The sequence below is a fragment of the Pseudophryne corroboree genome, chromosome 2 (assembly GCF_028390025.1).
Source record: "Pseudophryne corroboree isolate aPseCor3 chromosome 2, aPseCor3.hap2, whole genome shotgun sequence".
NCBI lineage: Eukaryota > Metazoa > Chordata > Amphibia > Anura > Myobatrachidae > Pseudophryne > Pseudophryne corroboree.
The window spans coordinates 458,998,161-459,009,411 of record NC_086445.1 but is presented as its reverse complement, the minus strand read 5'-3'; the positions used below and the strand labels follow the sequence as shown (position 1 = coordinate 459,009,411).

General features: G+C 39.0%; 1 protein-coding gene across 10 annotated transcripts in view; it reads right to left on the bottom strand.

The window, feature by feature from the left end:
• Window positions 1-11,251, bottom strand: part of AUTS2 (activator of transcription and developmental regulator AUTS2) — a 1,933,147-nt gene that overhangs the window by 16,807 nt on the left and 1,905,089 nt on the right. For all 10 annotated transcript variants that reach the window (XM_063953747.1, XM_063953750.1, XM_063953749.1 and 7 more), the window contains 6 exons: window positions 9,505-9,534; window positions 7,439-7,510; window positions 3,724-3,874; window positions 1,729-1,806; window positions 869-952; window positions 73-108 (listed from right to left, as the gene is read on the bottom strand). In XM_063953747.1, coding sequence (XP_063809817.1) covers window positions 73-108; window positions 869-952; window positions 1,729-1,806; window positions 3,724-3,874; window positions 7,439-7,510; window positions 9,505-9,534 — 451 coding nt within the window. The remainder of the gene's footprint in view (window positions 1-72; window positions 109-868; window positions 953-1,728; window positions 1,807-3,723; window positions 3,875-7,438; window positions 7,511-9,504; window positions 9,535-11,251) is intronic.

Genomic DNA, 11,251 nt, shown 5'->3' with positions numbered 1-11,251 from the left:
AGACCCCCAATTGATTAACAAATGTGAAAGGTAACAGAAAGGATATACAGTGTAAATGTTAGTGGTACTAACCCATAATGAGGGAGAGGTTGAAGGGTCTGGTTGTTTCTTTGGAGAAAAGACAAAAGAAAAATGACTGCTTTCCTTTCTTTTGTGTCAGTTCACTTAATCATCATAAATACATAAAAATCCACTTTTGTTGAAGAGGCACATAACTCTAAGCAACGTGACTATATATATATATATATATATATATATATATATGGCAATTTAAAGGGGTGGGCTTTCCATCTTCAGGTGACTTTTTAGTTTTGTACCCGTCCTGCAAAGTCTTTATAGTAAACTTTTTTTTTTATTTAGTTGCTCTTGAATAGGACAGAGTACTGCTTGCTACGTGCAAAAAGGTAGTAATGCAGGGAATAAAGCAGATCTGTGCTGTATCCAAGGGCAAGGACCATAAGCCATGTTTCCTTGTTGATGAGGAGCTGCTAAAAGTTAATTCTATAAATCATGTAATGTGATATGTAAGTACCATTGCCTAAAATGAGTTAATATTGTGCTAATCAGAGCATTTGCTTTCATAAGCAAAAATATGCTAAAAGTGACCACCAGCATCATGCAATTCTGGTGGTTTAGTCTCTTTGGCAGGTGTTAGTCAGCACCCCAGCTCCCCATAGACTGGCGTAATATAGTTATTAAACAGGTGTAATCCAGTGTCATTTGACACACACACACACACACACACACACACACACACACACACACACACACACACACTTCTTAGCTTCAAACGTTTTCCCCAGTTTGACATTTGTATTAATCTTAATCTGTATTATTTCCCCATAACCATAAATGAAGCAGTACTTACTGACTGAAGGATTTCCAAGACCCCCAAAGGCATTTCCGCCCACGGAAGCTAGACCACTGAATGTTGATGGACGGTTAAAAGGTTCTATGAAAGTGAAAGATACATAAGACTAATGTATGGAAAATATCTGTTGTTATTATTAAGTCCCCCTGACCTTACTGCTGGTAATATTCTAAGATGTATAATAATATAATATATAATTATATGCAATATTTCCATACTGTAAGCAATATGCCCATACTGCGTGCCTGTTTTATATACAGTACAGTATGTATATGTACATAGTTATGTTTGTGTACAGTATATTTTTATGGTTCATGGAGTCTTTACATACTGACCTTGGGAAAGATATTAACTGCTTTTTAATTAGGGAATTAATAACTGTAATTCCAATACTAACATGCACTGTCGTAGACCCCATTAAGACTTATCTGCTACAGTATATGATATGTGTATACAGTATTGATAGTTTGTATATGTTATAGAGGATGCATGAACAGGTTTTCAGAAAATAAAATCAGATATAAAATATTATGAATATCTACTACTGTTTCAGTAAAAATTTTACTGAACTATATAGACACTGGCACATTTCTAGGAATGAACATATATGATATACATGTATAGACTTGCCATAATATGCCTTTAATCCAGAACACCTTTGATTTACACAAGTTCTGTGGGTGGCTAAATTCAAGCCTGCATTTCACCTGCATTTAATAAGCAACAGAACCTGTGTAAATCATAACTGTCCCGGATTAAAGGGATATTATGGCAAGCCTATGGCATATATAGGTACAGTATATACATAGGCATACACACATACTATAAATATTACAAATAATTTTCTTTTTACTTACCAAGGTGAGCAGCAGGGTTAAGAAAATTGCTGTGATGAGGCGGAGGGCCAAAAGGGGCTCCAGCAGGATGTGGCCCACCTAGGGGTAAAGTGAAATAGAGCAATTATCATTCAGTTATTTTTATACAGTATATTACATCTATATTTGAAGGGAATTTGACACCAGGGGCAATATGTAATAGCCTACATGGTGTAGGACGTAAAGGAATTTCTGCATGTATGCTCATATTTTGAAAGCGCCAATCATTTGGAAAGCAAAATTGACCTGGTTATGCCTTGTAATTGATTGCCACTTAAAAAATATGGGCAGAATCACAGAAATTCACGAACACCCTGCACCTTGAAGGCTACTACATATTAGAGATGAGCGGGTTCGGTTTTACTCGGTTTTACTCGGATTTACTCGGTTCTCAAAACGGCATCTTATTGGCTCACAGATGTCACGTGTTTTGGATAGCCAATAGGAAAAATCCGGATAAAACCGAACTGGCGTTAATTCTGGCGTTAAATCCGAACCCGCTCATCTTTACTACATATGTCCCCAAATCTTTGTTTATCCTCAAAAAATCTGCTTGATCTTAAAATGTGAAATGCTGAAAAGGAACAGTTGCTTTCTTTATCCATGACTGTCCTATTCCTATTGAATTTTGAGATTGTTAATCCAGAAAGTGATTAACATGGTTGCATAGTCGACTCCAAACAGACAATGTCTTATCCACTTTGTGAATAACTAAATTATCTCTAGTATGAAAACGTACTACAATTTTTGACCTCACTTTTGCCAAACCAAATACTTAATATTATCTGTTATGTATATCATACAGGAATCACTGTTACAAATGTGTATTTCTTTGCATTTTTTCATTGAAAATGCGTCTTAGATGCAAAGTAATGAAAGAGGACGCACAAGCAGCTTCTGCTGATTAGTCATATGCAGCATGCCTATATTCTGTGTGTAATTACGGCTGTATCCGCATCCGAAATGGCACTTTACAGTATTTTCCATGAAAACACTGTAGCATAGTATTTTGTATGCAAATGCAGTTGCAGTCACACACAGAATATAGGCATGCTGCATATCATTTTAGTTAGCAGACGCTACTTGTGCCTCCTATTACATTACTTACCGCAGAACAAAAAATGCAAATAAGACACTAGGCGCTACCAAGTCACATGGCACTCACACGACTTGTAGCACATGGTGCAAAGATGTAAGAGGACACATCTGTATATATGGCAAATACTAGAGCATGATATTAAATCAGTATGTAATCATATCAACTCCATACAGTATTTAGCGCTAACTGGTATTTCTCAATATGCAAAACAAGTACTACGTATCAGTTATTATACATTTATCTGAAGAGAGGGTGCTGATGGGAGATGAGGTCCTAGAACCAACCAAGAGTTTATAGGTTTGATAAAAAAGACATTATGCATGAATCAATTTAGAAGTACAACCACTCCAATAGCCATGGCATAATAGTGAAAGCAAAATCATTTCTAAAGACAAAGGAGGAGGCTTTAATTAAAATGACTATGCTAAGAAAGATGTACAACTAACTTTAGGAAATAAACTGAATCATTTGAAAATAGAAGGCATGAATATTATAATTTCTATTGTTATTCTATTGTGGATAAAACTGGAATACCTTACATCAAAGAAAGTACACAATAAACAAATCATAGTTAAAATTATACTACATGAGATGTTCTCATATACTAACAAAACACAAAACTTTATAAATACTTCACCTAATGATACATTCACAGAAGAAGAAAAAAAGAGTATGATACCTCAAAAGACATCTAGAGTTAAATGCGTCTTACAAAGAATGTATTCCAGGAGAAATTATGACATTTGTATTGTTAGAGTCAATTGTTATAGACAACAGCTTTAGTTAGTGGATAGTTTCTTGTTTACTTTTGCCCACATTACTTTATTCTCAATGAGTTCAGACTTAGTAACTGTATAAGCGACAAGATTTATACCCACCAGCAGCAGAAAACAGTGTTGAAGGGCGTGCCAAGTCATGAGGGTGTGGGTGGTGATGGATAGCTCCAAAGAGGCTCGGACCTGGTGGCCTGCTCAAAAACTCAGGCTTCAGGCCAAAATCCAGCTTGTGTGGATCTGTCTGCATCTGTTTCTAAAATCGAAAGCATGACTGGAATTATGATTTCCCCCGTGGGCAGAGAAGAAAGGAGGCTTCAAAGACCATACAAAATGCCACATTCACACCTTGAAATTGCAGAACTGATCTTTGTATGTGCTATAATTGAAATTACACTTTTTTAAACCTGATGTTATCAGAAGTGACAGACATAGTTTAGACTAGATAAATGGGAGAGACATGACTTGCAGGCAATACTAAGTGTGCATTCTTCCAAGAATTGATTTTGTGCACTGAATCATGAATACAAAAGTGTCTTATAATTAACAAATAATCTTTCTTTATTAACAATTTCTTCCCAATGATGCCAAAAACTAGCATAAAACAATTAAATACTTATTAGGCTGCATGTATGAATTATGAGAAATAATTCATACAGGCAGACTGAATTTGCAAATATGCAGTGTCCGACATATCAGACCAGTGATTCCTTTGTTTAGGGTACCCGCAAGTTCTGAATTTCCACATTTAGAGTCTCCAACTCAAAATGCTTATTTTAATATATTTTATGCCCCTGGCTCTTTAAAGTTAACATGAATTTATTTAGAAATGGCAAAAGCTATGATGTTTTTGTTTTTTTTTTATTTAGAAAATACAGCAATATACAGACACTGGCATGATGAAGCTTATTTACAAACATTGCTCAGAGGTGCAAATCTGTACTAAAAATATGGCAACCAAAAATGGCATTACACAGATAAATGCTGATTATTGGATACTTTTGTTTCAAATGTGATTGGCACATTTAAGCGATGTTAATAAATATCCCTCTTTGGCTGTAAAAAATTTAAATCACATCTCTATATAACAGGTCTACAAAACTGGATGTGTAAAAACTGCGGGCCTGTTTGCGGAGCATATCTTGTGTGTTTTTGCACTGCCCATTCTCCTGAAATATATGTATGCAAGTATGGGTGATGCGGTCATATACAGTACATTTGAACTGCATCTATACTACACACTGTATGCCAGAGGAGGTAGAACTAAACTGTAATGCGGCTTTCTCACGTAAGCAGAGTTCTGTAAGAGCGTCACAATGTAGCTGATAATGCAGCAATCCCTGTTCCACCTAGTATAAGGATGGTGCAAGTTCACAACGAAGATGTTGCAAATCAAGTGTACAGTATAGACAGGCGGTGATTGCACCCCAAGCCACTCTGCATATGTCAAATACAAGTATTTTTTATGTGCCCCCAGTGCTACAGTACTTATCAAAATGTATGAGGAAGCATTGCTATTATGGAAATCTGCCTTCCCCAAAAGACAAGGGACTATTATTCTACCGTTATGGGAAACTTTTGCTAACTTTCCAAAAAGAACAAGGAGAAAAAATTCCACAGGTATTTGCCAGCGATTTGTAAGACAACGTTTAATTTTATTGACTGAATGTAACAGACTTAACACTCTTGCTTTAGGGAAAACAAGATAGTGATCATCGGAGTCAATTTAAAAACCCCTGTGTGGTTTAGCGGTTATTTTAATCGTTTTTCTCATTTGGTTACTACAGTCTCTAAGGGAAAATTTTCCTCACTTATAAGAAAGCAGCAACTTGCATTCCAGTGATGGGTAATTAAACATAAAGGAAGACTATTTCCAGGAGGAAAAGGTCCAGCGCAGCTTGCATGCATGCAAACTCAAACTATGGGAACCTCAAGTAATAGAAACAATTTCTACTCCTTTTCATATATTTAAATATTTTATTTAGAAAACATGAAAGGGAAACTAATGTCTGTGTCTTTTACTTGATTTATTTCTCTTTACATTAATTACATTTTCCTATTTATAAGTCAAGCAGGTGCTATAAATACAAGAGTGATTGCTGATTTCTACTGAAATTGGCCATGATATGAGCAGGAACTGGAAAGATCATATTTTGTACATATTAGTCTATTCCAAATCTCAATAATAAATCAAATGTGTGAATAGTATAGGAAATTGTGATAAATGTGACTAATGCAGCATAGAGGCACCTACAGATCTCCAAGATGCTGCTAGGTCATTGCTATGTGTGCAGTTGTAGTGCTCCTTACATTATGCCTAGTTTTATTGCCCCTTACACTATGCCCACAGTTTTAGTGACCCAGGATGAGCAGCAGAAGGCACCTGGCCCCTTTGCAGCATTACAGCTGGCACAGGGATGAGCATCAGCCCAGGCACATAACTCACCCGCAGATGCAGGCAGCTCTGAGAGAGTTATTGCATCTCCCTACTGGGAGCCTCCGGCCATTTTATGCCAGGAATAGGCGGCAGCTCAGTCTCTCTCTGTCCTCCTCTCCACCACAGCAGGAAGTGTTACTGGCGCCTATGTTAGTGACCACACTACAGGAAAGTGAAGTAACTACAAATAAACTACAGCTCCCTGTAGCAAGGGCTGCTGGGAGCTGTAGTTTATTTGGAGTTTCTTCACTGTACTGTAGTGCAGTGACGGACACTTGTTGCTGTGCGCGTCAGACGTCTCCACTCCGGGTGGGCATGTACAACCCTGGGGGGCAGACAGTAAAGCATGTTGCTGGCGCAGCTGAGTCAGGGCGCCCTCCTCTATATGGTGACCGGGTGTAGTACGGTATGCTGGCGGCCGGGCTCCCGGCGACCAGCATACCGGCGCCGGGAGCCTGACCGCGGGCATACCGACAGCGTGGCGAGCGCAAATGAGCCCCTTGTGGGCACGCCATGCTTTTTATTCTCCCTCCAGGGGGGTCGTGGACCCCCACGAGGGAGAATACCTGTCGGTATACCGGGTGTCGGGATTCCGGCGCCGGTATACTGTGCGCCGGGATCCCGACATTCGGCAACCTGAAGACCACCCGTGGCGACCTACTCAGCTGCATAGCCAGCGTATGCCTAAAACCGACCCTGCATGTGACACAACTTGCAAATTTCAGACAGATTCCTGAAGAACATATGAGAAGATTGAAACTGATCACTTTAAGGGGGGTATTCAAATGTTTGAAAATTCAGTTGGGAGTCTGTTTTTTCCTATCTAATAGACAGGCACCCAACCGACTTTTCAAACATTTGAATTCCACCCTAAATGTCAGGGGGAAATATGAATCACATGGCAAGTATTTTATACAGTATGTATACAAGTTCCATAACAAGTAGTGTGCGACTGGTGCCTCCACCCGGGGAGCAAGGCTGAAGGGGTGCTACAGTTACTGACCCGATGACAACCAGTTACATATCTGTGGAAGTCTCAATATGAAGGTAAATTCACTACACTAATATCTATTTTTATTGTTTGTGTTAATATTATAATTATTATTATTACTGTTCTTACAGTGTGTGCCTCATCTGTTCAGCATTTTGTTATTCTGATGTTATATTCTGTGAGTTTCACAATACTGCAGATGATTAATGCAAAGCTCAATATTAAATTAGATTAAATATTACATAATATCTAATTTTGCAGTTTCAAAAATAAGGCATGTATCTCCTTTAACCTCTATCAATTTTTTTAAATGTTTACAAAAATATTAATGTACTTATTAGTTAATAGGTATACTTTAAATTATTCAAGTGAACTTGAGGTTTGACACTTACCTTGACTTTTTGTTGGTGATGGTAAATCTGCCAGGCGATGTGAACATGCATTGCGCACCATTTACCAGGTTTCTGGGGGAAACAAAAATACATATTTGAATCATTAGTGTAACAAATAAACTAAAATGTAATTTGGTTGCATTATGTAATAGCTACAGTATGAAGACATCCTATAAATGTCTATACTGCAATGTACAGCTGAGTTATATGGCACTTTTGAGTGTTGATATTTTGTTCTTTATTGTGATGCAGTGTGACAACTTTTGTGCTGCTTGCACTGTGCCTTAGGCCACGGCGCACAGCGAGATGTTGTACTTGAAATTCTGGGACTGTCCCGGTGCGGTATACGGTCATTAGGTCGACCACATTTAGGTCGACAGTCATTATGTCGACCACTATTGGTCGACATGTATTAGGTCGCCATGGTCACTAGGTCGACATGGAATAAGGTCGACATGCGTTTTAAAAAATATATTTTTTTAACTTTTTCATACTTTACGATCCACGTGGACTACAATTGGGAATAGTAACCTGTGCTGAGCGCAGTGAGGCACCTTGCCCAAAGCATGGCGAGCGAAGTGACCCGTGCAAGGGGACACGGTGCACTAATTGGGGTTCCCCGTCACTTTTTCGATAAAAATGATACAAAAAAAGTAAAAAAAACTCAGGTCGACTTTTTCCCATGTCGACATAATGACTGTGTCTACATATTTCAGGTGTCGACCTAGTCACTGTCGACCTAATGACTGTTGACCTAATGCATGTCGACCCTATGACCCATACCCCCCTGTACTGGATGCAATTGTATGCATCTAAATAAATACTGTATACAGGTATATGCATGGCAAGATACAACTGCCATTTCTTCTGAATGTATTTAAAAAAAGTGTAAGGAAATTGTTATTCCTGAATATATAATTATGTGTATATTTATATATACTGCAGAACATATTACATTAGATATGTATGTATAAATTAAGTTTTTTTAACATACATTTTAGCTAGAGATGAGCGGTTCAGTTTTGTTGGAAACCGAACTTTGGGGTTTCAAGTCGAACTGAGTCCCGGCTCGTGTCCTTTTAGTGTCGGATCTAAAAAACGAATCTTGTATGTTTTTGCATGCAAGTCCCTCCCCCCCTGATTTCAGGTGTCATTTCACACCAGGAATGACTGTTAATGAATGTTATTGATGTTCATTATATTCTAGGAAAAAGAACAGGTCCACAAATTTGTATGATTTTAGTTGTTTTTATAAATTTTAAAGAAATCCAAAACCAAAATACTTGCCCAAACCAAAACCAAAATACAGTGGTCCACACACATTTCTAATTTTAGCACTTTCTTTTTAAAGATTTATTAGAAAATGTCAGAATGTGGGGTATATTCAATTACAGTCGAAAGCTGCCAACTGTCGGAAAGACGGCAGTTTTCGACTTTTTTAGGTCAGAAGGGGTTCTGACCTATTCAGTACACCTCAAAATTATCCGACAAGTCGGGAATTCCGACTTTTCGGAAAGCATGTGGATCGGCGGAATAGCCACTGATCCACGTGCTTCTGACGGAAACGGGGCCAAATCCGACAGGATTTGGCCCCCTTACCGACCATCTCAATCCGACTTTAAAAAAAGTCGGATTGAGATGAGGGACTTGAGAGGAGGAGAAGGGGAGAGCCACGGGGAGACGGGGGGAGAGCAGCGGCAATAGCAGCGTAGCAGGAGGATGGCGCACCATCGCTGCTCACGGCAGCGTCCACCCGGCTCCAGCAAGCTAGGTCCCACACATCCTCCTGCTAGGGCGCTACGCTGCTGTAGCCGATGCACTCCCCGTCTCCTCCTCTCAGGTCCCTCATCTCAATCCAACTTTTTTTAAAGTCGGATTGAGATGGTCAGGAACGGCCAGCCATTCATTGAATAGACCTTGTCAGATCCATTCCAACAAATGCATGTCGAAATGGATCCGACTTTAATTGAATACACCACTATGAGCAGTAGACTGCTTAACCAATAAATCTAGTCATTTACGCAAGCTTTGATATGCCCCCAAAAAAGTAAAAAGCATAATCTTACCCTCAGCATAGGCCTGAAAGGATCTGTCAGCTGTGAAGAGAAAGCGATAACTAAGTTACATGCCTGTCACTCAGACAATCAAATTAATTAACACATGCCTAGTGGATCATGATAAAAAAGAAAAGTATTGAAATGTTGAAATTCTGCTTTCAGATTAAACCTTTATATAAAAGAATTCGTCAATTTATACATCACAACAGCCAATAGAAAATATTTAGCAACAATTGCACTCTTTGCCAGTATATACATACGCCAGCTTGCACAGCATATTTTTAAAAGTATAATTAAATCTACATTTTTCTACATTGTACTCTGCATTTATGTAATAGCCAAGGCCACTTGCCTCCCACTTATGTCTTCTGTTCTAAAACACAAAGTGGGATTTTTGCCATTGATAAGTATGATACGCCATGTTGCCAGTATTTGACAGCTGCTGTTTTCATATGCTTTTTTTAGTCTTAACTGCTCCATGTATTTGACAAGGCCATATATTCTTTCAAGACGAAAAAGGCTCATGGAAATAAGATAACTTTAAAAAAAAGGATTTTACAAAACAGAACAGTGTATTATTCCACACACATCTATCTTGTTCTACTGGATGGGCCAAGAGCAATGTACGAGCACTTAGGACGGCATGCTATATCTGTGCCCTGTGATCACTTTTCATTATATTTCACCCATGTTATTTATAGCAGACATAGCTCCCACATAAATATATAATCATACTTAAGATGTTTCAGTCTGGTTAGATTTCAGCAGCTGGATCAACTTACTATCTATGCATTAGAGACAGCAACATATTTACTCAATGTCCCCTGCTACAATTATCGGTAATGTAAATAAATATAGTAAAAATCATGAAACAGAGAAAAAAATATATGTTAACAGAAAAGATAAATACATAGCTAACAAAAATTAGCCATCTTCTTGATTAGTGCTAAACATATGCCTAAAATATGACTGATAAAGCCATGGGCAGGGCCATACTAACAATGGCGTGGGTGGAGCTGCAGCACCAGGCCCCCATGAAAAAAAGGCCCAGAAGGTGCTGATAAACATTGGTGACAAGAAAAAAATATATTTTTTTCTGTTACCATAAGTAAGTGGCCATCTGAAGCCTGCCCACTCACTCCCTTTCCCCCTCCACCCCACCTAGTGCCCATATACACTCCAGCGGCACCATCTCCATTTTATGTGCAGCCAGCGCAGTAGTATGCGATCCCTGCGCCTTTGCCGGAACTTCTGCCTCCGGCAGGAAAAGCAAAATCCCCAATAACAGCCTCGATTTCATCCGAAAATGGGGCTATTTCATCCGAAAACACACAGGTTTCTCTGTGTCTCCCCCCTGTACGTACAGGGGCACATACAGACATAGGCACATACAGAAATCCGGGATATTCAATTAGCCCCGTCACTGTCGGGTGATAAGTGTCGCCGGTGGGGGCTATCTAATTGGCCCCGATAAGCCGGTGCGTGCAGCAGCTTATCGGGGATTTTGTTTCACCTGCCTCCGGCATCCGAACACGGGACTATTTCATCCAAAAACAGACAGGTTTCACTGAACCTGTGTGTTTTGGATGAAAATGCACTTTTTGGCTGATTAAATCGAATAGGTCGAATGCAAAACCCGAAGATATATCTTTGGGGCAAATTGAATATCCCGGCTAGAGGAGCACATGAGCTCCAAATTCTAACTTGCCACTGGAATGACTTTACACCCCTGGATGCAACCCCACACGAGTGCACC